This window comes from Gymnogyps californianus, chromosome 21 (genome assembly GCF_018139145.2).
Source record: "Gymnogyps californianus isolate 813 chromosome 21, ASM1813914v2, whole genome shotgun sequence".
NCBI lineage: Eukaryota > Metazoa > Chordata > Aves > Accipitriformes > Cathartidae > Gymnogyps > Gymnogyps californianus.
Genome location: NC_059491.1, coordinates 1,887,298 through 1,912,613, shown reverse-complemented (window position 1 = coordinate 1,912,613; position 25,316 = coordinate 1,887,298). Strand labels below are relative to the sequence as shown.

Genomic DNA, 25,316 nt, shown 5'->3' with positions numbered 1-25,316 from the left:
ACGGTAATTCCATAATCTCTCCTCCAAATAGTTATATCAGTAGGTGGATCCCATTGTGATCAGACTCTCACAAGATGTCTTTGAAGAAATTCTATCTCCACTGTGTGCAAACAGTAAGTAGTATTGCTGATACAGCTGAGGGTGGTTTGGATCACAGGCTGGGGCACCTGACCCCAAAAAGTAAAGAACCAAGAAACATACATATTGTAGGGGATAGATACACCAGAGAATATAGTGTCATTTACTGATGATTTTTTCTTTACTTGCAAAATCAGTATTCTTGGAGATCTTATTAATTTATGGCCATGGATTTAACAGATATCCTCCCAAATCCTGGATATAAAATTAATTTCAAGATGACTTGGGTTCTAATGATCTTCTTAAGAAAATATGAATGGGTAATTCTGCCAGACATATGCATGTTCTGTTCTATGTTGCAGGGTACACTGTCTTACTTTATTGCCATAGATAGAAGAAATCCTTCAAGCAGGGTTCCCAGTGGAACAATAAAGACCTTAAAAGTTGTTTCTTGGCTCATGCACTAATGCATACATTTAAGAGGTTCAAAGGGGAAAGCTGTGCAAAGCATTCATATGACAAGCATCAGCCTGATAAAGCAATCTGTTGTAGCAGGCCATACAGTGAGTAACCATGTCAGGCAGTATCAACCTGCATTTAATTTCAATGTTGCTTTATTCTCATGCAGGAGTTTGTTTATTTAAGGTTTGTTCAGGCTATTGCTGGGCAATTGGGTGTCTCATTGCCGTATTTCTGTGTAACACAGGAGGCTGATACGGATGATAAACAGGGCACGCTGGGCTTTGATGAGTTCTGCGCCTTCTATAAGATGATGTCAACACGACGTGATTTGTACCTGCTGATGCTCACCTACAGCAACCACAAGGACTACCTAGATACAGATGACCTGAGACGCTTTCTGGAGATTGAACAGAAGGTAGGCCCAAGCCAGGAAAAGACTTCCAGTCTGCATGCCTTTCTGCTTGCCACTGGGGATGCATTGCCTTTTTAAAGGCGTGGGAACTTTGTTGTCATGCATGTGAAAAATAGACAGTTAGATGCCTCTTGATTTTTCATCTTGTAGGCTGGCATGACTATTTCTTGAATCTTCTTGTTCTCACTACCTCTTTTTTCTGTAGGCTCTTTTGTTGTGCTCCTAAATATAGTCTCTACAGTTTCTTTCTTTTTTATGTGTTCTCTTAGGACAATTCCATCAGTATCTGTCTTTTCCCGGTATTCAGTACCCTGATGCAAAGATGGTGTTTCTGGCTCTACTTTTGACTTAGTGCATAGTCCATGATGAGACGCTAAATTACTTTGTCACACTATCTCAGTTTGTAAAGTGGAAGATTATGTTTTTGAAGAGCTGTTGAGAGGGTTATTAATGTCTGGGAAAGTTTTTTGAGGATATATCGTAGTACATATTAAGTTGTCTCTTAGTGCTTTAACTCCATTGCTGGAGTGGGTCTTAAAGACTATTTTCTCATTTTGCTGATCTGAAACAGGTGAAGTGTTTTTGTCTGACAAACCAGGTAATGAGTATATGCCCTGTATAATAATATACAGTGGGGGGGGGGTGGGGGGGTGGCAGCAGCCAGTAGATAATGATAAGCATGATATTTAATGTTGCTCATGATCTGGGACATTTTACAGCTCTTCAGAGATGTTAATTTATAGCTTTATAAGCTTTGCTATTCAGGTATTGAAGTGCCCCTATACATTGTGCTTATAGTTGTTTATGCAGATTCAGCAAAAATACCAGCAAACTATGTGCTGTGTTGCAGTAACTGCTATCCACTTGTGTTACTGTATTTAACAAGGGGCTAGTCTACATCAGTCAGGTTAGAAATTTTGTGCATCAGTCACTTGTGCGCGTTGAAGTTACAGAAGTCTGTTTTTTGACGGTTCATATATGTTTTCATGAAAAAAGGAAACTAGTATTGATATGCTCTTATTTTCTAATGGTAAAAGATAAAAGTTTCTTATCTCTGTGTGTATGGTACACCAAGTACATGCCCACTGATCTGCTTCCTCCATCACTGACTTGAACCTTTATGGCATTAGGAATCTTTGTAACCAAGCTACCTGGAAGCCTAACACTTTTACTCCTATCCCAAATACCCCTTGGTCAGAGCAAGTTTGGGTCTTTCTGGTACATGGTAATTTGGCAGACCAGAAAATGGCAAGGCATCTAATATCTGTACTATGGGGACATTCATCCATTGGAACAGGTTGCCTGGAGAGGTTGTGCAGCCTCCATCCTTGGAGATTTTGAGGACCAGACTAGGTAACGCCCTAAGCTAACTGATGTGGCCTTGTAGTTGACCCTGCTTTGAGCAGGATTTTGGGCTGCATGACTTCCTGAGGTCCCTAAATGATCCTATGATCTTTCATCTAGAGACTTGTGGAAGATCCTGAAGTGAGGAAAAATAATTGGACAGCAAGATGCAGTCAATGCAGGAACAAATGCATTGACTCGTCTTTGCCTTTTTCCTCTCAAGACCTCTTTTGAGGCTGCATGCCTGTAAGTCATAAATCTCCATCAGTTTCAAATGTTGTCTAAGAAATGAATGAATAAAAAAGCCACCTCTCTGGCAGTTATTTTTCTAGATAAGTGGGGTATGTTTCCATTTCATTGGTCAATTGATCCTCCAGATGATGAGAGGAAAATGAACACTCGCCACAGGCCACGAATCAGCTCAGCTAATCACTGACGTGGACAACTCATGCCTGTGGGGCTTCTCTGCCTTGCCTAGTGCTACCCTTTCTCATGCAATATGTACAGGGAAAACAAGTGTTCGTTCTGTGCGTTTGAAGCTGTACCAGAAAAACCTTCTGTTGTTCCAGAGCTTTATCTTTTGAACCCACCAAAACTATAATGTGTAGGCAAATGAAGGGTTAGGGGTTTTTTTCTTCCTCTTCTTTTTCTTTTATTTATTAGGTTTTAAATTATGCCCAGAAAAGGCATTGATCTGGTAGCAGATATGCTGGTGGTTTCATTTCCCCCTAAGCAAAGATTCCATGTTGCCAAAACAGTCATCAACTTGGTCACTTTATTGGCAGTTCCCTCTGGTGACAAGGGCTTGTTTTCATGTGTCATGTACAGCATCTAATGGAAAGGATTTGCTGGACCACTCAGGACAGGACTATTAAATAATAGCAGGGATAATAATTAGAGGATAAATCAACAGTAAATAGCAGGAATATTAAATAATAGTGTTAAAATTGAATTATGAAAACATTGCAAGGTAAAAAAAGCTACAGCTTATCATAAAGGGCCCTTTTTTTATAAATGACAACATTTACAAATGTATATTTCCCTTTGTACTCTTTCGTTTTTCAGTTGAGAATGCAAAGCAACCTTGAAATTAGCAGACTTCCTCAAGGAGCTTTCTGAGAACATTATGTCCTGATTCTCTGGTACCCTGCTAGTAACTGATTTTTCTGTCTGCTGCATAAAGATGAGCCATTTTCTTGTTTTATTTTAAAGTAGAACCCCTTTGATAATGCAAACTAATCCTTTAATCCTACAAGAGAAGAAATCCCCTTCGTTTGTGACAAAGCTTGTTCTGTTTGGATGCTCTGTGTGCCTAATAACACTCTAACCAGATTTGACCTACAAAGCAGAACTCTGTCTTTATTGGCTGTGATCAGGCAGCTGCCAATAGGGCAGAAACTTTTCACAAAGCAGTTTAGTTCTTATCTGACCTGACACTGATTGACAGGAGTGAGAATCTCACTGGGTAACTGGAAATCCTTAGTACCACTGTGGATAATCTGGCCAGTTGTTAAACTGTATACAGAGAAAAGAGCTAAGAGAAGCTGTGATTACTAGTTAACACTTCATTTTTGCTGCTTTTACAGATGACAAATGTGACTAAAGAACACTGCCTGGAAATCATCAGCAAGTTTGAACCATGCCTGGAGAACAAGAAGGAGGGAGCTCTGGGGATTGATGGTAAGCTGGCTGGTGTAGCTTTTGTAGGAGAGGCAACTGTTTAAATGCTTATGAGAACATTGCATTCATTTGCATAATACATAGTCATAGAATTTTGTCATGTTGTATAAAGTATGGTTTTCAGTACGTTTTTAATATCTATTATTTGCTGAGGAACCTAAAGGAAAATTGGTATTCTTTGGAAGATTTTTAAAGGTACATATCATGATGAAGCAGCAGCCATTGAAGGTCAGCTGGAGCTGTGTGTCTTTATTTGTGCTTTTGGAAAATACAGTAGAATTTAGTTGCAGCATTCCTGCAGGTATTTTTGGAAAACCTTTAAGTTTTATAAGAGGAGTGATCTGATCCAGAGTAAACATGTGAAGTGGGATGATAGATGAAATTTTTCTAGAAGCATGCTTTCATGACCTCTGCTGCTAAAGCCTTCACTCTGAATATAATGATATGTACCATCATGATGGTAGCAGTTATTTTGAGGACTGATTCTAAATCCTTTCCCCTAAATAGTAAATCTTCTGCCAGATCTTACTGACTCCAAGGACAGAGTACATTCCTCAGGAATTAGATTCTGTGCAAAAGTTCTAGGACCTTTTGAAAATCAGTCTTGTCCGTTTCTGTGGGTGTGTTGTCATAGTGAAACGTAGCAAAATATAAGTTCAGCTTGGTTTACTGCATGAAGAAGTGGGTAGTTTCTGGTATATTGTGTAAGGTGGTTTGGTTTTGTTTTTTTTTTTTCCCCAAGAAATGACAGTTGCTTAGGATGCATTCAGGTCTGTTCTACTTTCAGACTAAATTTTCAATTTACTTTCAAGCTTATACTAATGCCAACTGAGTGTAGCAGTTGACATATTCATGTTTTTATTTTCTGGTGCTTTATAGTCAGTGGCAGTCACATGAATAATGAATAATCAGGTTCATTATCTTGCCTTCCTCATAGCTAGAAAAGTAAGACTAGGCTTTTCAAACAATTGCAGTTTTTCATACCAGAAAGAAAAACTTTTTAAAAACTAGCCTGATCTTAAAATTAGTTTGCCTAAGAATGGATGATAAAACAGTTGAGAGTTCATGGGTTAGGATTAGAGAGCAGTCCGACATGGGTGACATTCTGCTGGGTGTCTGCTACAGATCTCCTGAACAGGAGGAAGTAGAAGATGAGTTCGTTTTGAGACAACTGGAAAAAGCTTCACGTTAGCAGGCTCTGCTCCTTATGGGAGACTTTAACCACTCCAGTATCTTGCTGGAAGTGCAACAGAATAGAACATGTCTAATCTAGAGCCTAACTAATGCAGGAGGTTTCTGGAGTGTATTGATGATAACATCCGAAGAGAGCTGACTGAGGAGCTGATGAGGGGCACACTGCTGGATTGGGTACTGACAAAGAAAAAAGAACTGCTTAAAAAGCATAGATATATATCTGCATGCATATACATGTATGCACATGTGTGCGCAGACGCACACACAGAGAAATTATTCTTTTCTTGTCTTTGTGCGTAGTTGAGACTTTAGATCCCTCATGTCTTCCAGAAAACAAATTGAGTGTTGCCTAGGGAGACTGAAATACAACAGCTATGGAAACTGAAGCTGTATGTTTATTCCTCAAATTGGTACAGCCCAGACAAGAGCATCCTGCCCACACTTAGAGGCACTTCAGTAGTAGTAAAATAATAGTACAGTGTTCTTTGCCCATTCATATTCATTCATGTGTTTGTATTGCCTTGCATCCTCAGCTGTGGTGGCTTTTATCATGAAGCACCTTGGACTGGCCTGTGACAATTAGCTCATTCAACATAGTCTTGCAAAAAACCTCTTACCTTCCTCTGTTGATCAAAATAAAACACTGTGTCAGTAACGCTTTTCCTGAGTGTGTAAATACTGGAGACCTGTGGTACACACTGCCGACAGTATCTTGATTCATTCATATTTCTTCATCTTAGGGCTGACAGATCCAGTTAGTGTGAACTCATTATAACAATTTTTATATTAGATTTTAACAAGTGCTTAAAGCAAACAATAGTGTTGTTTCAGAGGCTGCCCTAACAGTGGTGTGTGGAATTAATCTTGTAGCAGCTGATTGGTTTGGAGTAAGAAGAAATGATTAATTTGCCAAGAGTGATTAGCTGTATGTTTGCTGACCTACACTGTGCCCTATCAATTTTTCATGATAACTGCTCTGACTTAGTCTTTTGTTTTTACTCTAGCTGTATTACTGGTTTGCTAGTTGATCATGATATGTACCTCGAGAGGCTCAAATATTAGGCTAGACTGAGGTTCCCTAGCAGTGTTTCCTAGTGTATAGTTCAAAAAGTTTTGGCTGCTATTTGTGTGTATCAGCTCTTTTCCTTTAATAAAACTTTCATTAACAGAAAATGTAAAGGCTGTAAGAATCATCATAAAGGTGACATTTTGTCTTCAATTCTACTGAAGCTCAATTTCTCTGTGTTCTGTAGACCAGTATTCTGAGACTGATTTTGAGGACTGGAGTTATTTTGCCTTGTGTAGCTTTAGTGAAACAAAGCACCAGTCTGTCACAGTCAGAGAAAGTGCGTTAAGACCTGTAGAAGTTTGGCAGGATTTTTATTTGGGCACTGTTTTATTTATGGAATAATGAGTGAAATGTCAGAAGAATTAGAAGTCTTGAAGCAGAGACCTTTTGAATAAAAGCATCATTGCTGTCAGCAGCTGTTAAAGCCAGGATGCGAATGGAAATCTTAGTCTTTCATTGATGGTGAATGAGAGGAATTTTGGGGAGACTTGAAATGGAAGTTATAGTTTTTAATGTTAGTCTGTGTTGTGAAAGTGTCTGTGGTATACGTGCACAAATATATACTGGTGATCTGAGAGCAGCGATTTCATACAAAGATAAAAAAATGTAACTTGCTAAAACTTTGCTTCTGAACAAGAGTGATGATTGCAATACAGAAATTGTCCAGATGATGATGTCTGCATGATTTGCAAGCATCTCACTACTTCGGAAAATAAATTCTTCTGGTAACATCACTGAAAGTACTACAGATAATTGATTTTTCTGGAGTGAAGTCTGGAGTGAACTGCAGTCTCATAAAGTGACAGTAATGCAATACTGCAGCTCTCTCCCATCCACATGCATGTTTGTGCATGCGGTGTCATAGTAAAATTAGAGACTGTTGCTTGTACAAGCCAATGTGTGTTGACATTCTTCTGGTATTTTCAGGAGAAATAGAGGAGAGGAGAGTATATCCCTTGCTTTGAACTGTGTTGGGCCACTAGAAACTGTCTCTAGGCAGTACAATACCATATGTCTTCCAACTCATTTTACTGAGGAGCAATGCCAGGATATGACTGCAGATCTCTGGAGGCTTTTATACGCCATGCGACTTAATGTCCCAGCAGAGTCTTTTGACAAAAATTATAAGCCTAAAATGTCAGGCTTGGATTAAAAAGGCATATTTTTTTCAGGAAAGGCAGAGCAGGGAAATGTACAAAGCAACTAGAAATTTCTTGAAAGCAATAATTGCAATTGGTCATTGTGACAGTTGGGATGTAGTGGTGCTATTTATTTATGTATCTTACATGTTCATGAATGTGTTGGTGAATGTAGGGATGCATTTTTAGGCTGGTTTTAGGAAGGCTACAGCAACAAAAAGGACAAAACTGTATTACTTACAGTATTGTTTGTTTACAGGTTTCACCAATTACATGCGGAGTCCATCAGGGGACATATTCAACCCAGAACACTACCAAGTGAATCAGGACATGAGTTATCCTTTGAGTCACTATTTCATTACCTCTTCACATAATACCTACCTCATGGGAGATCAACTGATGTCCCAGTCTAGGGTGGACATGTATGCATGGGTGCTACAATCTGGTTGTCGTTGCGTAGAAGGTAAAGATCAAAAAGGAATCATCAGTACGCTCCGTAGTTTTGTTTCTCCTCTGTAAAGGAAGACTCATGACTTCTGCAGAAGACATGGTAATCGGGTAGAGGAAAAAGCCTAGTAAAACGATGTCTTCCCTTCATAAAGAACAACAAAATAATGTTGCCATATAATGGACAAATTTTCTTGAGCATGGAAATAAGGCAGACATTTGAAGAGTAGTGTCGTTAGTACTGAGGGAAAAAATTGTAAAAATATTTTTGTAGAGAGGATACTAACATTCAGTAGAATGTGTAGGTGTATATACTTTCTAGTCAAGTGTATGACAACCAAACTGGCAAATATGACAGTGTTCCTGCTACACATAAGAGGAAAGCTGATATTTCTGATAAGGGAAGCAGGGTTCTATTATGTGAAATGTTGACAGTCTCTGCAGTGACCAGGAAGCCTTTATGTGAAATCCCTTCTGATGTTTGTAGTGCCTTTCTGAGACAGTACCTGTTTCGTAATCTTCTTTAATATCCTGACTATCAAAGTGTTTTCACAATTTTTCAGAAGGCCAATATTATGGTTTGTTCAGGTTAGATCGTGGACATGCCAATGGGTGCTTCAGAGGAGTAAAACATTTTATGGAAATATGACAGTAAACAAGTATAAGGTTAGGCAAAATCCAAGGAGGGCTAGAGATGACTAGGTCTTGGCTTTGCTTGTGGTGTGAGAAGCTTGGCTAAGATTCTCTGCTTTTCAGGTTCAGCAGTAGCATAATGAAAGTAATGCTGTGCTATGTCATCTCTCTTCCTGTCATAGTACTCTTCAGCACTTGTTAAAAGGAGATCTTTTTTGCTTGGGGCTTTCTCAAACAATGGGAACAGTCATCTGTACACAGTAGAATGTCAAGGGCAGGAAGTTTCTGCAGAGGAAGGATGTTCAGCACAGTGAGGAGGGAGATACAGATGAAGGGTGGGAATGAACCTATACCCTGCTTTGTTGGGTACATGCCTGGCTGGGTTGCTGAAGGGAGTTGCAGGGTCTTATAGTCTTCCACAGACGGTGGCCCCAGATGTTACTTGTCTGATGGGTGTCGTTGTTTCTATTCTACAGTTGACTGCTGGGATGGGCCGGACGGTGAACCAATTGTCCACCATGGATACACTTTGACTTCCAAAATTCTCTTCAAAGATGTGATTGAAACTATCAACAAATATGCCTTTATCAAGAATGAGTATGTATACAGTCTGCCAACTTTTGAGTCTTAGGACTATAAACTGGAGTGTTCCCTGGCATCCTTGTAAAGGCAGTTAGTGGAAATCTAACCTGTTCCTGCATATGCCAGACAGAACTCTGAGTTGTTTTCTGTGGGGAAGAAGCCTTCAGAAAGAAATAACAAGGCAAAACTGACTGAGTAGGGGCATTCTGTACATAGTTGCGGGGCTGTCTTTATCCCATTCGTAGAAGACCAGAGGATCAACATGTTTTGACGGTGAATGTTTTTAGTGAATGGCTGACAGTTTAACCACATATCTCTCTGGATGTGTACTCCAGTGATGCCAAGGTTACACTTGGTTGCTCCAGGGATAGGAAGCAAGTCAGGCAGCAAAGGAATACAAAGAGACAGTAGCCCAATTGTGGAGAAAGCAGCCTGTTCAAGAGAAACAGGTTATTTTCCCTACCTGTACATTGCTCAGGAAATCAGAGAATTATACAATGGGAAGTTTCATATACCTTGGCAGTACTGGCCTCCTCCTGAGAGTCAAAACATGTGTCAACCTATCTATTTTTTTTTAAGCTAAATTAATTTATCTCTGTAAAAATTTTCCAGTGGCTTCTCCAAAGCAGTCTATCTGCCTTCATTAGTAGAGCTAAACTTGCGCTGCAATTTCAGCCCAGGTAAACTTATTGTGAGCCTGAAATTTTTGGAGTTTGCCTGAAGACATGGTAAATAAATCAAAGGAAAGCTGGCCAGCAGAATATATGGCAATGCTTCTGAAATTGTTGCAGTTCTTAAAAGCTTTACAGAAAGGTTAACTGGGACAGTGTTACAACTTATTATTTATGGTGGGTTTTTTTCTTGATAGGTATTGATGCTCAGTTAGAGTTTGGTACTGAACGAAACATATTTTAGACTTGCAGGTGTTTTCTTTCCCAGGATAGGCTGGAGGCATAGCTGTTGGCAGCCTGCAAATTCAGCTAAGGAACTAGCTTCAGGCAAAGCTAGGAATTTAACTATAGTCATCAATTGAGAAAGTTTTCTCCTGCTGGCATTGTCTGGCTGAAAGCCTCATTTTTCCTGATGAGGAGCTAATGAGGGCCAGATGTCAGGATAGACATCTTTTTATTCATAATTAGTTTTTAATTAATGAATCCCTCATAATTCAGCCCTACAAAACTGCACTGTATACTGGCTTTTGTGCTCATCCTAAAAAGGCATCATCTCTAAACAGAAATCCATCTTCAGTGTGCTTTTATATGGCACCAACCACACTGGAATCAATGTTTCACAAAACTTATCTTGATGCCTTTCAAACAACCAGGCATTGTTATTTCTTGGCCTCAGCTTGGAGAATCAACAATAAATGACAACAATAAAACTAAATCTAGAAATAATACTTACTGTCTTTGTAGAAGAGGCTTTATCCACAGGCTTGTTTGTATGAGCAACTGCTCTGTTGCTAGCTAGAAAAGTTTTCATGGAAGAACTAACACAACAGGTTTATCACTTGGTTGTTGGAAGTGGGAAGGTAAAGACAAAGCCCCTTTGGGGATCTTTTCAGTTCTTGGAACCTTTATTTACTTTTACTGTGAGAGTACAAAAGGGCTGAAGCACCGATTGGAGAGGAGAGTTGAAGGCACTGGCTATTTAGGTTTTCCTTATTGAATGGCTTGCTAGAATCTCTTTGATAGGAAGTGAAGGTCAGGACTGGATAGCGTAGGAAGGCAAAAAGTGTGCTCTGAAAAAAAAATGCATCAAATGGGATTGCAGAAGTTCAATTATCCTGTGGCTGTCAAAAAATCGACCATTCTGTTTGGAGTGAGTAGTGGGGTACCAGTCCTGTGCCCATACTGATTTGTCTAACCCCTGCGGATTTCATTGGTGGTGATGCCTGTTACAGGAATGGCTCAGACAGTAATAACCCTTATCCTCTTAATGCTATAAAAGCTAAATTTGCAGTTGATGATACTTGCTTATGTCTCTGCCAGGTACCCTGTTATCTTGTCAATTGAGAACCATTGCAGTGTCATTCAGCAGAAGAAGATGGCTCAGTATCTTATAGAAATTCTGGGAGACAAACTGGATCTGTCTTCTGTGCACAATGAAGATTCTACCAAGCTCCCTTCCCCAGCAAGTCTTAAAGGAAAGATACTGGTTAAGGTAAAAACCTGCTTCGTTTGTTCCATCCCTCTTTTTGTGATTATTATGATTTCTGCCTGGTTATCACTTATACCCTAACTTAAATCATTTTACAAAAAGCAATCTTTAAGAATCTGGTACTTAAGGTTCTGAACAAATGTCTTCTCAATCAATAAGAACCTGGTTGTGTGCTTTGAATAATGTTTTGTTTGGCTTTTTTTTTTTTTTTTTTTTTTTTTTTTAAATGTGTGATAGCAAGAGCTGCATGCTAACGTGCCTGTGTAATCATTTTATCTTCTAGGGGAAGAAACTTCCAGCCAACATCAGTGATGATGCAGAGGAAGGTGAAGTTTCTGATGAGGACAGTGCTGATGAGATTGATGATGACTGTAAACTAATGAATGGAGATGTAAGTTAAGCGACCATTTGAATGTAAACATATGTTAAGTTTTCCCATCCCAGTGAGAAGAAACCTTGTATGAGTTCTCTGGAATGTGGATGTAGTCTCATCTTTGGGATTCATCACAAGTGTTTTAGGTTCTAAACCTTCATGGGGACAGATTTGACAAAAGTGCATACTAGGCAGCACCAGTTCTAGTGGTTATGTTTCAAGTTTGGAATTTTGTGTCTTTTAATATTTAAAATAGTAATATCTCATGATTCTTTATTGCATCGTAGTGTTCTTCCCCTCAAATGCAAAAAAGAAAAGAAAAAAATTCTATTTATGTCAAATTGGGGTCATTGTTACAGAGCATCCGTTTGGTTTGCTGAATGCTGGGTTTAGTTGATTTTTACTGTAAGGAGGTGTTAAAAAGGGAGAATATTTTAATCTCTGCTTGCTTCAATCTGAAAATCCCGTATTTCTTCATCCTTTTTAAAGGTGAATTTTTGTTGTCACTTTAACCTTCTGGCAAGTGACATTTCATCTTACAGAAACGATATAAAATACACAGCAAAACCATTTAATAACATAAACTAGATTGCCTTGGAGAGAGATTGCATTTTCAGTCCTCTCTCCCTCAGACTATTTCCTCATTTTGTTTTGTGGATTTGATCCTTTTCATCTAAAACTAAAAGAGAAACTTCTGTATGAATAAGTCTACCAAAGGGGAAAAATAATTTGTTTGGTTTTTTAAAATTATTATGTTTTAGCATTAGTTTTCAATATTTTGAGATCTGTGATGTTTTAATACTTCATGTTTTTTGACACTTTCCTGTTACATGATGTAGCTTTTCAAAGTGGAAGGTATTGTACAGCCAGTGGTGATACAGTTCAGTCCAGCAGGCTTTCCATCTACATAAGATCAGGCCTGGTATCAAGGCATGACCCTTTTGAACAGGGAGAAAATGAGTTGAAAGCCAAACCAAAAGCTTTTGCAACCCACTTAGGGGCTACCTATGTAGTTGACTGTACAGGGAAACTAGAACTACTCAAACTGAATACAATGAGAATTGGACATTTCTTGACTTTGAAACTTCACTGTGATCAACAAAATTCACTCAGCTCATTTTCCTATGTTTTCTAGTTCTTTCGTCTGTATCCCAGGCATGGCAGACTGTTTCCAATATCCAAAGGAAACAAGGCAGGTGATTTGACAACCCTGCTGAAATCAGGGGTGCTGTTGTACTTAAGATCGTGATTTTGCAAGTTTTCCAGATAATTTCTAGACTTAAAGATGGCTTGTTTCAAGAGGATCCTAATCCAGATGCTTGAACAAGCAGAAATGTTAGCAAGTCTCTCATTGCTAGAAATTACTTTTGCCATGATTCTTTTTTCAACTTAGCCCACACATATGCTATTTATAAAGAGAAGTCAAGTAATGTTTATTTTTCTTCCATTAAATGAACGGAGAAATTAATGCCAGCAAGAAAAGTGTCATCTTTTATAATAAAATTGGGTAGTAACATGTTATGGCTGGGTGTATTATTCTCACTAAAGGCTCAGTAGGCATTGGTTTGCTGACCTGATTATCTTTGTTACTAACAGTTCACTTTGCTGTGAGGTTTACTGATGCTTTAAATCTCAGATTTACTACATCTGGTTTGCTTTCCAAGCCAAATTTTGAAGAGCTCAGGAAAATCATAGCTTGTTTCATGACAAATTTAACTGGGAATTCTTAAGGCCTACTGAGAAAACACAATCTGTCACCTCTTAAAAGACCTGGGATTGTGAGTTTATGCCTCACGGATGAAAGAAAACTCTGGATTTCTGTTTTTGTTTCCCCCACTCCCTCACATGGGCTATGATGTACACAGAAGGAGGGAACAGGAGTTCTCTTACATTTTGCCCTTGAACTGCTGAAATCAAGATTCTAAAGCTTCTCCCATTCCATCCAGTAGAATCTTGCATCTATTGTAGCTGCAGAGTCAACCTTGACATAGCATATGAATGCTGTCCATCAACCCCAATGTGTGAGAGAAATACCGTATACTCAGAGTTTCCACACGTATCCATTACTATTAAATTTCCATGAAGAATGGCTTATTGGACAGCACAATGGAATAGATCAGATTTTTTACTAAATATGTGCTGCAAAACATAGCGGATGTTAATCCAGTTCAGTGTGGGGAGTCATGTCAGTAATAACTATTTCTATGTTAGCACATCCTTGGCTTGTAACAGACATTATATCTGAATTGCTCTGCTAACAGTCAGTCTTGGTTTAATTAGAACTGTTTTAATTAGTTTTACTCTCTCATCACTTCAGACAATCTGTTTACACTTTAGATCAAACATCTACTTCAGGGCCTCATATGCTTCCGTACCTTACATTAAGTCTGATACTGAGCTGCAGGTAACTGCTTCACATTATGCAAATGAAGAACCTCTTTTTTTTTTTTTTTCCCCTTTTTTTCTTGCATATAACATTTTAGTTTGCATTAATCCTGCCTGGAATTGCTAAGACTTTTTTCATCACTACCTAGTCTAATGATTCTGTTTTGTTTGTAGGCATCTACTAATAGGAAAAGAGTGGAGAATATAGCAAAGAAAAAACTTGACTCACTGATAAAAGAATCCAAAATCCGTGACTGTGAAGATCCAAACAATTTTACAGTTACCACTCTACCATCATCAGGAAAGGCTGGTCTAAAATCAGATAGTAAGAAGGTGAACATGTTTTATTGTACTTCACTTACCCCTAGACCTGATTGTTATTTTGCTTGTCTCTGTAGCTACATAGTACTATTATTTCATAACAATAATGCTTGTTCTTTCAAAGGTGGATGTCTAAAGTTGGGCTTTTAAATCTGTTTTGAGGCTCCCCAATAAAGATAGCTCAGTTTACCTGAGGTGTCTGCAGCTATCATAATAGTAATGAAACTAAAGAATGCTCAGCACTTCCCTTAAAACAAGACAGTGTGAGTCACACGATGAATTTTGTGGAGTCTATTTGCCATTAGGTCCCTGCCTCCTGTCTAGGTTAACTAGGATAATACAACTTAAGAATAATCAGATAGCCAAAATGTTCACCTGGGATGTGGGAGATCCAGGTTCATGTCCCCAGTCAGACTTAGGTGGAACTGGAATTTTGAAGCTATGTTTTCTGTTCTTGGATGGCTGCCCTGACCACCACTTATTTGGCTATTTCAATATAAAAGAAAACATGTTCCCTTCTTCTGTAATATTTTCTGTAATATTTTGTCATGACATCTTATTAATACCTCATGTTGCTTATATAAAAGCTATAAGGAAGAATACTTCTTGCATTTATGTCCATTTAGTAGAAGGATCTTTTTAATTTGCTGATAATGAGATTTTAATTTTAACTCTTTTTATGATTCACACTTGATACAGAGGGATAGTCTGTTATTGCAGATGAATAATGAAAGATGGCAGTCCTTCAAAATATAAACCGAAATGCTAACCACTCTTTCTCCAAAGTCCAATGACTTTCTCCAGTGACTTCAGAGAAAGAGGTGTTTAGCATTTCCATGTTGTGTTTTATTAGCTTACTGAATAAATCATATATTATTGACTTCAGATTCAGAGCTGAATTCATTCAGTTAATGATGATGCCAGGTGAACATCGCTGTCAGATACACAAAGCTTTTTTTCTTGCTCACACAGCAATTAGAGCATGAAATGTATACATGAAATGACTTTTCAACAGGAAGAATTTTATTTTCCATTATAAATGGTGCATATGAAAACTGGGCTTTTTTTTCCTTGGTTCTCTGTTCTATGCATTTACATTTGTATTTTAATTCTATACTAACACCTATTTATAAAAATGTACTCAGCCCACAGACTACACCTCATGAACTTGAGGCATTGTCATTTTAGAATTTGTAATAAGCCACAAAAAGCTTAGGAAGATTGTTGGATGCAAATGAAAAACATTGCAGATCTGCCAATAATAAGCAGGTGTACTAACTAGGGATTAAAACTAGATGAGAACTAAAAATCAGCTTCCGAAAACTTTCTATGGCATAAGTTTTGTATGCACTTTTAAGCCTAATGATTTACATGATGTATCAGACAGTTATTCTTGTAAGATCCACTACAAGGCCAAGACTTCCAGAATCCTTTTGCATAGGTGTTAACCAGAATAGTCTGTGTTTTATTAGTCTAGGAACCAATGAAACTGTAAGGTCATATTAAAAACCAGTGGCACCAATGAAATACATACATTTTTAGGGATTACGAGAATTTTGTTTCTTTCTTACCATGGAGTATCCTAGTAAAACTGTAATTGGCAGAAATAAGTCCTGTTAAACTATGCTTTTCAAATATTAAGCTACAAACCAGTCTGGTGTCAACGAATGTATGTGGTATGGGGGCATTCAGACTTTGCCTGGATGAAAATAAAATTGGGTTTAGGTATTTGTGTGATTTCTGTCTGCTCTGAAAGTTCCCATGGACAAAAATGATGGCAATTATTGCTGGGATACAAGGTCTTGTACTCAGCTTGTGTTTAAAAAAAAAAAAAAAGTTTGCATTGGTCTGGTCCAGTTCTGTTGACACTTTAGGGAGGATTGCTTCCCAAACTATTTCTGATGATATTCAAATATGCTGTCTGTAGCACTCTGTTTGGTCTGCTACATTATTCTTTCTGTTTGGTTGCTTTAGAATAAACTTGAGGATGATGTGGAATCTGTGGAAGACTTCAGTACTAATAAAAGGCACAGCCGGTCATTGATGGGCAGTTTTTCTAAACGCAAGGTGAGCCACTTGGTAGATTAGGTCTACACTAAATATTGTATTCTTGGATAGGTTTTTTCTTTACACGCAGTGGTGGAGAGGAGTATTATAATTGCGTTGTCTGGCAGAGGCTTGCTATCAGACTGATCACTGAATAGACAGGCTGGATAACTGGTTATAATTGTGCATAACAGATAGTTTCAATTTACATCAAGGTCTAAAAGTATCCAAGATCTAATCTGAAAAACATAAAAATTCATTTGCACCTTTTATCTGAGGATTTGTGATTCCTTTATAAAAAGGCTCTGACCTTGGGCTGAGCCTTCCCCATGTGCATGCATATCGTTCTGCCATACTGAGTATTACAAAAGCTGTCATTTCCCATTTTCTGTAAGTAACATACTCATGGGCATAACAAAGCAGAACTGTATCCAGCTGCTCAAACGTTGATCATACGGTTATGACATTATGGTTTTATTTCCTTGTGGCACAGAAAAAAGGAAGCAAATTGAAAAAGGCAACAAGTCTGGAAGAGGGTGAAGATGATTCGGATTCTCAAGGAAATTTAGCCAGGAGCTCTGTACATTACAGCAGGTTTGTTAACAAGCGATTTGGCAATTTTTCTTCTAAAAAAGATACCTACAGAAATGTACCCACTAAATAGATACCTTTCAGGTCTAGAAGCCAATTTGTTGAAGGCTGCAGGCACGTGAGAGGAATCTGGTGTAAGGGTAGATCCAGTGTCTGCCACAAGATCATCAGAATGATCTCTTAGCACCATTCAGACTAATTAGCAAAGTACAGTGGAGCTTGTATGTGTTTTGAGCTCTTACCATCTCATCCAGCGACATACAGGCCATTTGACTGGTGGCCCAGTGAATCCATTAAGGTGGATTTGCAGTGTATCAGGTCCTCAGCTGATTCTTTTTATTGTTTTATAATTTGCCAAATGAAGTTGCATCAACATTCAGGTGATGATTTTGATTTTTCTTTTGAAATTACCTCTTCAAAAATCCTGACATCAAAGATCCTTTGCAGAATTGTTGCTTAAGCTTCAGGCTTCAAAAGTAAGAAATCAGATCAAGTGGTTCTCTAAGATACTTTGGAGCTTTCTTTGGGAGGTTAGTAGATATGCTGTTAGTGATAACCTGAAGCAAATGAGGAGGATCAGAGCATTACTTTCTTACTATTTCTTTGGGATTTAAAAAGTTTTTTTGTTAGCACTTGACTTGAGAAGTAAATAGATATGTGAATAGATATTTCACCCTTTGGTCAAAGCAATTTAGAGTCCTCCCCACCAGATCTTAGTAGGTGAATAGTTGTATCTGCCATTAACATGTAAGAACGGGACTTACCTGTTCTGTATACTTTCATGCCGTTGGTTCCACAACTTCTGTGCTTTGACAATGAAGTTCTATGTGGTATAAAACTATTACGTACCTTTTTGGTGGAAGAAAACCTTCTTATACTTCTTTACCTTGATTTATTTTTAAATATGAAAGATAAAATTTACCCCTTAATTAATGGGAAATTGATTTGTTTTATCTTTCTAGGATAAACCAACAGAAGAAAACAATGAAGCTGTCCAGGGCACTCTCTGACCTGGTGAAATACACAAAGTCTGTTGGCATCCATGATGTTGAAACTGAAAGTAGGTTGAACTAAAAGTCTGCTGAAAAAAATTGCTATACAAAGAAATTGAAAGGTTTATGTTCTTACATATCTTCTTATTAAAAGCTGGTTTTCTGTTTGTTTCTCCCCCACCCTGAAAAGATTTTAACAGAAGAGCTGCACACAATAAAGCTATACTATTTTGAAGTAGCTGACCACTTGCCATTCAGAATCCACAAAGCGAGTCTAGAGTTGTGTGACAGCTTCCGTAAAGGAGAAAAAGTTACTACAGGTAGTAATACACATGTAGTCTTTGCTAGCTTGTATAAAAGCTGCTACACAACACTTACATCCTGGGAAATAACAGAGGACTTAGGCTCTTGGGCAGAATGGTCAAAGAGCATTTCAAGCTTAAAGTTTAGATTTTTAAGTCAAATCTGATGAAATACCAGCATTAAATGTCTAGAGTATCTCAGTCCTCTTTCTAAGTTTTCTGCGTCTTATTTTGACAGGAATCAAGTTTTAGTTAAAAGTGTCAGAAAGAGAGAATTGCTTGCTAGAAAACATACTTTCCTTGAGCAAATTAAAAAAATCTTAGAGAATTTTTTTAAACTTCTTAACGAAGATTCAGGTCATTCATTATATCCAGCTTCATTTTCCCAACCATAACTCCTCCAATCAGCACAATGATTTTGCTGTAATATAAGAAAAGCATAGTTCCCTCAGTGGGATGTATTCAAATGATGCTCGATAGTTATAAGGAACTAGTGCTATGTAGTTTTGAATGCTTTATCTAGATAATAAATAAATAAATGGGGAGGAGATTAGAGCTAATCTCCTTTCTTCCTTGTAGTCTCTTCCAGCTGGCAGGTTTCATCTTTCAGTGAAACAAAAGCCCACCAGATACTGCAGCAAAAGCCAGCACAGTATCTACGTTTCAACCAGCATCAGTTGTCCCGCATCTACCCATCTTCTTATCGTGTGGACTCTAGCAACTACAATCCCCAGCCATTCTGGAATGCTGGCTGCCAACTTGGTGAGCAGAGAGAAAACTTGATTATTTTTGTTTTATCACCCCTTAAAATACTCTGAGTTCTCTGCTCATCCAACTTTACTGACAATTGACTCCTCCTTGTTACTGTCCATGTTGTTGCCTAGATAGATTACCTCAAACATGTGTCTTACATGCAAGTAGTTGTCTGATAAATGGAAATAAATGAACTTCTCAAATGCAAGAGAACCTCAGAGTTCAGACTCTTTTGGAGAGCTTCTCTCCCTGAAGCTGTGATGTATGTTATATAAGAGAATTCTTTTTCATAAACATTTGAATTTTTGCATCAAAGTCAAATGTGAAAATGGATTTAGGTGTCCTTCCTTTAACTTGGTTCTGCAAACAAGAATGTTGTTAACATACTCAGTAAGTAATATAACCTTTTTTTTTTTTTTTTTTTTTTTTTTAAAAAAGTTGCACTAAACTACCAGTCAGAGGGGAGAATGCTGCAACTGAACCGGGCCAAATTTAGTGCCAATGGGAATTGTGGCTATGTCCTCAAACCAAACTGCATGTGTCAAGGTAAGAAAAAAGAGCAAAATAAGTGGATCGCTTATTGCATGAGAGGAGTGGATGTTGATCCTGCATTTCTGATGCTAGAAGCAAATGAGCCAGAAGGTATCTATAACTAAAGTCATCCCCAAAATTGCACTTCTTTCACATTATGTGACTTCTCATTCTTACAGGTGTCTTTAATCCAAATTCTGAAGACCCACTGCCTGGTCAATTGAAGAAACAGCTGGTTCTAAGAATTATCAGTGGTCAACAACTCCCAAAACCACGTGATTCCATGTTGGGAGACAGAGGAGAGGTATGGGACAATCAGTGATTGTTCTTGTGTGTTGGAGAAGGTTTATTTCCATATTGGCTGGGCTAAGGATGAGGATTTAACTTCCTGCAGTTATCTGTCAGGAGACATAGAACATGAATAAATTAGGTCATTAGCATCCTAGATCTTTAGGTGGTTTTCTTCACTTCTAAGCATCACAGCAATGGTTTGAAGTTTTTTCCTCCAATTGTTAATACAGTGCCTATAGGAGAAGCAAAAAAGGGCCAATAAGCTCATCATGATGAGTTTCTACTCGCCATAGTACTCTAAATGTCCTCCTTCCTCCAAAACACCCTTGCAAATACAGCCAAGTCAGTCCATCTCAAAAAAAAAAAAAAAAAAAGTAGAAAACTGCTGAACTTGTCAAGGCAAGCAGAGTTACTTGGGAGTCCTTCCCTCTGCTTGCATGAATCTGGTCCTGGTCCTTCGTTTAGCACAGTATTATTACAAGTTTTCTTTCTGTCCTTCATTTTGGCTTCTGTTGTGTGATTTATTTATTTTTTTAATTTTTTTTTGGTGCTCCCTTATTTGTTTTATAAACCCCCTGGCAACTTCACTTAATGAAATATCAGACTAAAAGGAGTCAGATTTGCAACCTCTTGGCAACTTTTTAAAGAGGCTTTCTTCTTCATTTCTTGTGCTGTTTGTTGGTGTTGCAATGTGATCAACATGACTTTATTAAATATTAGTCTTTAATGAATGCCAGGATGAAGTTTTGTCAAAATTAAAATTTCCTTTTAGCCTTTTGCAATTAGAATCAAATCTCTCAAACGCGTTCTTACATGCTTGAATTTTACACAAATGTTGCAACCAGCTTCTAAATACTGTTTCTCCATAGAAATCTTTAGGTGACTACATCAAACCAGGTAAACGTCCCTAAAAAACACACACAGTAGAGTCATACTGAGGGTTTAGTGAACCTATCTATGTTTTAATTAATTTATTTCCATTTCCATTTCTTTCTTTATTTCTATTTTTATTAATATCACATATGCAACAGCATGGAATTTGTCCTAATTCAGATTGCACTCATATTTCAGAAGATGAAGAATAATCTGTTGGAATTCCATTTTATCCTGAACAGTAGGGGAATTAGCTCATGCAGAACATAATCTTGGAAGAAAACTACCTGAGCCCATGAATCCAGTTCCTGACAACTGTTAACAGTCATGCTTTAAGTGATTACTCTAGAAGTGCCTGCAAAAACATACGGACTTACTCCCCATGCCAGGAGCCAACAATATGTAGGAAAATTAAAACTGTTAAGATAAAATGCCTAAATAATCTTAAGAAACAATCTGCACCCAGTCTGTCCAGATACCAAACTTGCAGTTAGTTTAGCCCTGAGCAAGCGTTAGTTTAACCTCCAGCCAAGCACTTGTAGGCTGGCTCATCCTACCCAATTTCCTGTGCTCCCTGATTTGACTTTCTTCCAGAAATGGAAGGTAGTAATAGGAAATGTCTGCCAATCGGTCAGAGGTAGAACTCATGTCTCCCATTTGTTTTGACCATTGCCTTGTCCATTGTGCCATGATGACACTGAGACTTTTGACAGGTGGTTCTTGTTGGGATTTTTTTAATGTTGCTGCTTTAGAACATATTTATCATAATGTCCGTTTTGAATATATTTTAAAGCTTTTACTCAAATATCCACTAAATTAGAAAATGTTCATATGCAGACCAGTGTTTAAAGTTCATTTTAGAACAGAGAAATGATCACAAATGTATACAACATGATTATTCTAAATTATGCTTTTAGTTTATTTAGCCAGAGATCTCTCCTCAGCGTAATAATCTGTTACAGAAAGGCTCAGGACCAATAATTATTAAGACAATAATGTACAATGCCCACATTGTAAAAGCCATGTGCTTGAATTTCATCTTTGTCACTTTCTTTTCAATATTTGTTACTTTCTGTTTTCCAGATCATAGATCCATTTGTTGAAGTAGAAGTTATAGGCTTACCTGTTGATTGCTTCAAAGAACAAACTAGAGTAGTTGATGACAATGGTAAGATTATGTGGTTTTTAGTCTTTTTTATGGCTGAAACATCCTCTTTCAGGCAAGTTTTGTTCATAAAGATATGAGTAGATTAAATTTGGTGCCTATTATGGCAAAGCACTGAAAATTTGATTTAAGTATTCTTGATGTTAATCAGACTTGGGTCTTGAATTGTTCGACTGAGTTGGTATAATGTTGTGAAGGTCTTGGTGTAAAACAAGCCATTTGTCTGACTTCTCATTGTGTATGAGAGAGGGTATTTTGAGCTTGCTGTGGGCAAAAGAAAGTCAGGTTGCCCAAACACCTGCTGAAAGCAGGGCCAAATTTAAGTAAGATCCAACTCTGTTTCTTGCAAATTCTTGTGTTGTTGTGTCTCCTGCTGAAGTGAATGGGAGTACTGGATTTTCCAAGAACAATGATCAAACTATTAGGAAAACTAGAATGACTTGCAGTTTAGGCATTCCTTATGTAGGCAGTCTTCTTTCTTCTTGCATCTTGTGAACGAAATGTCTGAAAGCTAATTCCTTCATTCCAAGGTTTTAACCCAATGTGGGAGGAAACGTTGGTGTTCACAGTACACATGCCAGAGATTGCACTGATTCGGTTCCTTGTGTGGGATCACGATCCAATTGGGCGTGATTTTATTGGACAGAGAACAATAGCTTTCAGCAGTATGATGCCAGGTAAGACAGAAGTGGTGAAATCCCAAATCAGTTGGCTAGGACTTTTTTCTGTGATAACTGAAGCTGCAAATGCTGGATTAATGTGTGTGCACGTGTCTGCTGCAGAAATTTCTAGTTGGAACAAGAGACTCGGTGTTTGGACCCTGAGTTCTCTATCTTGGTCCACAACTGACTTATATGATGATGAACACTAAATCAATTAACTCTTTGGGACTAGATTTTCAAAAAATGGGTAAGATTGTTAAGCAGGATGGCTAAATATTGTGGGCTTGGAAGACTACCATACAGATTCTTTACTCCTGTTATACTGCTTTTACCTCCATTTTCTTCACACCAGTTTTTGAAAGATACTAGAGTTTTGATTAGTCTTATTACTATCAGTAATAGTTTAATATAGAACAGATAGTTACCTGTTCTAATGATGGGATCCAAGTTATTAAATGCCATTTTCTGTCTGTTTCCTATTTCTGTTTTCAATTCAGTCTTCTTTCACATTAAAGCTCCTTCTGTGTATATTTTTCTTTCTTTCAAAGTAAAGAAAAAAGTTTCTAAAAAAATCTTAAACAGATTGAAAACAAACATCCAGGCTCAATAAAATGAACTTGGTTGAAAAGTTTGCAGTATTAATAATGGACTGTAAGTCCCCAAGAGAGAATGTAGTCAAGTTTAAGTCACGGATTGACAGCAGCAATAATGGACACTGGAAAAAACAGGATATGGCTTTTTTATAAAATAAAAGGGACAAGAAGAAATGGCAGTTAAGTTTGTAAGTGGTGTGACTCTTGGATAACTGAGTGTGGCTAGGTGATGCACAAGCCTGAATGCTTATTGTGGGGAGGAGCTGGGGAAAAACTGGTTCATTTCTTTTGCTGTTTACAAACGGAAAGTCTCTAGATGCTCTTCCTATCATCTGACAGCTTTATTCACTCTGTTTCAGGTTACCGACATGTGTACCTGGAAGGTATAGAAGAGGCATCCATCTTTGTTCATGTGGCTATTAACGACATCTGTGGTAAGGTGAGTGCCTTCAGTGTAATATAATACAGCTTGCATACATGAATGAACTGACAGGATTTTGTATCACACTAGGGAAGCCCAGTGGGTGAAGGTCCAAGCTAACATATTTGTTCAACTAGAGTAGATTTCATCTCTGTGATTGTCATGGTAGCCTGAGATCTTTCTGAATATACATGGGGATAAAGGCAAATCATAGGGAAAGTTATAAAAAGAGATTCTTACAGTGCCTTTTTGAGGGAGCCATAGGGGAAGGTTATTTCATTGCAGCACGCACACATTTATATAATTAAGTATGGTTGTGTCCAATACAGTAAGTGCACCTTGCTGAACAAAAGGTTATACACCTGAACTGTGAGTGCTTGTTGCCTGCAAAGCTTATTCTATAAAGGCTCTGTCTGCCTGATGCTTTTGCATTTTAAATTTAATTAAGTTCTTAAGGGTTATTTGCTTTGGGGTTTTTGCTTAATAACACTTAAAATGTAGAGGAAAGATGATCTTTGTAATAGTTGTTGGACTTATTTTCACTGCTTATCTGTTATTAAGAGTGTGTTTGCTTCACATGCAGGAAAAATGTAACTATCTGGGTGCTATATCTAAATTCACATGAATAACTCCAAGCTGAAAGTAAAGCCCTCACTTCAAACTTTTCCTAGGCCAGCTGAAAATGAGATAGCTTCTTTCCTCGCAGTGCACTGGATTTAGTTCCTTCTATGGTATTAATTTCAGTGAAATTCAGGTAGCTAAGTATCTTACAGAGCCTTGAGAATCTCAAAACCTGTTTGTATCCACTCCAATGACAGGCTGAGCTTTCTGTAGTAGCAAGCTGTAATACCAGCATCGTGACAGCAGGAGGCGGCATTGAATAGGCTGGGAATTCTGAGTTCCTTTTCTTGTGGTGCTGGTCATGTAAGAGGAATTAAAACAATTCTTAAAGGAAAACAGCTTTTTGAACTGCTAGATTTTAATCCAAACCTTTGTGGGATGAAACAGAGATAAGTCCCAGGAAAGCTTCGTTTTGTATTTATAGGAAGAAGGGCTGTTTCTGGAAGGAATGTCACTTTAGATATTTTAGCTCAGTGCCTGCTTTTTTTATTTGATGTCTAATGCAAAACCTTTAGGCAGGTATAGCTTCATCCTGACAGGACTAGGACTCTTGCCCAAAACTCCATGTGATGGCAGTATGAATCTGTTTGAATTTAGCTCTATTGATCAAAAGACTTTAGAAGATTTAGGTGAAAGAGAGGTGGTCGGTGTTGGTCTGAGCAGGACAGAGCAGATGAGCAGTGTTTAATTTTGAACTGTAGAGCCTGTCACAGATAAAAGGCTAGCACCCAGGTCATGTTAAAAAGGTCATTTAGTCCCAGGCTTCAGGGAAAAATGACGACAGGCTGAACATTTCAATGCTAAGATCTTTCCTGACTACATTTTTGGGTTCAAGGGAACTGTATAGGACATAAGTCATGCCTGTTTTGACTGTGGGTAGGGATGCAATTGTCTCAGTAACCTTACAGACACTTGCTGGATGCATGCATTGGCGCTGATTCAAACAGCTTTAAATTTTGTCATGAACTTCTTTGGAGTTCCTGTGTTCGGATCTATTGCTCTTTCTTGAATAGTTCTATCAAACTCTCCATGATTGTAACAAGAAAGTCAGATAGCTCAGCCTTGGGCACGAGGCCAGTGGGAATTGAATTGATCTGATTAGTGACTGTGTCCCTCACCTATGTCCTTTAATGAAAGCAGACATCTATTTGCTGTATGCATCCAGCAGAGAAGATGACTGCCCTGGCCAGCCCTAC

The 25,316-nt window shown here is 38.0% G+C and overlaps 1 protein-coding gene across 1 annotated transcript in view; it reads left to right on the top strand.

The window, feature by feature from the left end:
* PLCH2 (phospholipase C eta 2) overlaps positions 1-25,316 on the top strand; it is a 92,581-nt gene that overhangs the window by 55,572 nt on the left and 11,693 nt on the right. Inside the window, 16 exon segments of the mRNA XM_050909426.1 lie at positions 785-955; positions 3,883-3,976; positions 7,638-7,841; positions 8,935-9,055; positions 11,032-11,203; positions 11,484-11,591; positions 14,133-14,291; positions 16,254-16,346; positions 16,819-16,919; positions 17,879-17,976; positions 18,790-18,972; positions 19,402-19,509; positions 19,674-19,798; positions 21,742-21,826; positions 22,354-22,500; positions 23,438-23,517. Of these exon segments, the coding sequence (XP_050765383.1) occupies positions 785-955; positions 3,883-3,976; positions 7,638-7,841; positions 8,935-9,055; positions 11,032-11,203; positions 11,484-11,591; positions 14,133-14,291; positions 16,254-16,346; positions 16,819-16,919; positions 17,879-17,976; positions 18,790-18,972; positions 19,402-19,509; positions 19,674-19,798; positions 21,742-21,826; positions 22,354-22,500; positions 23,438-23,517 (2,049 nt within the window).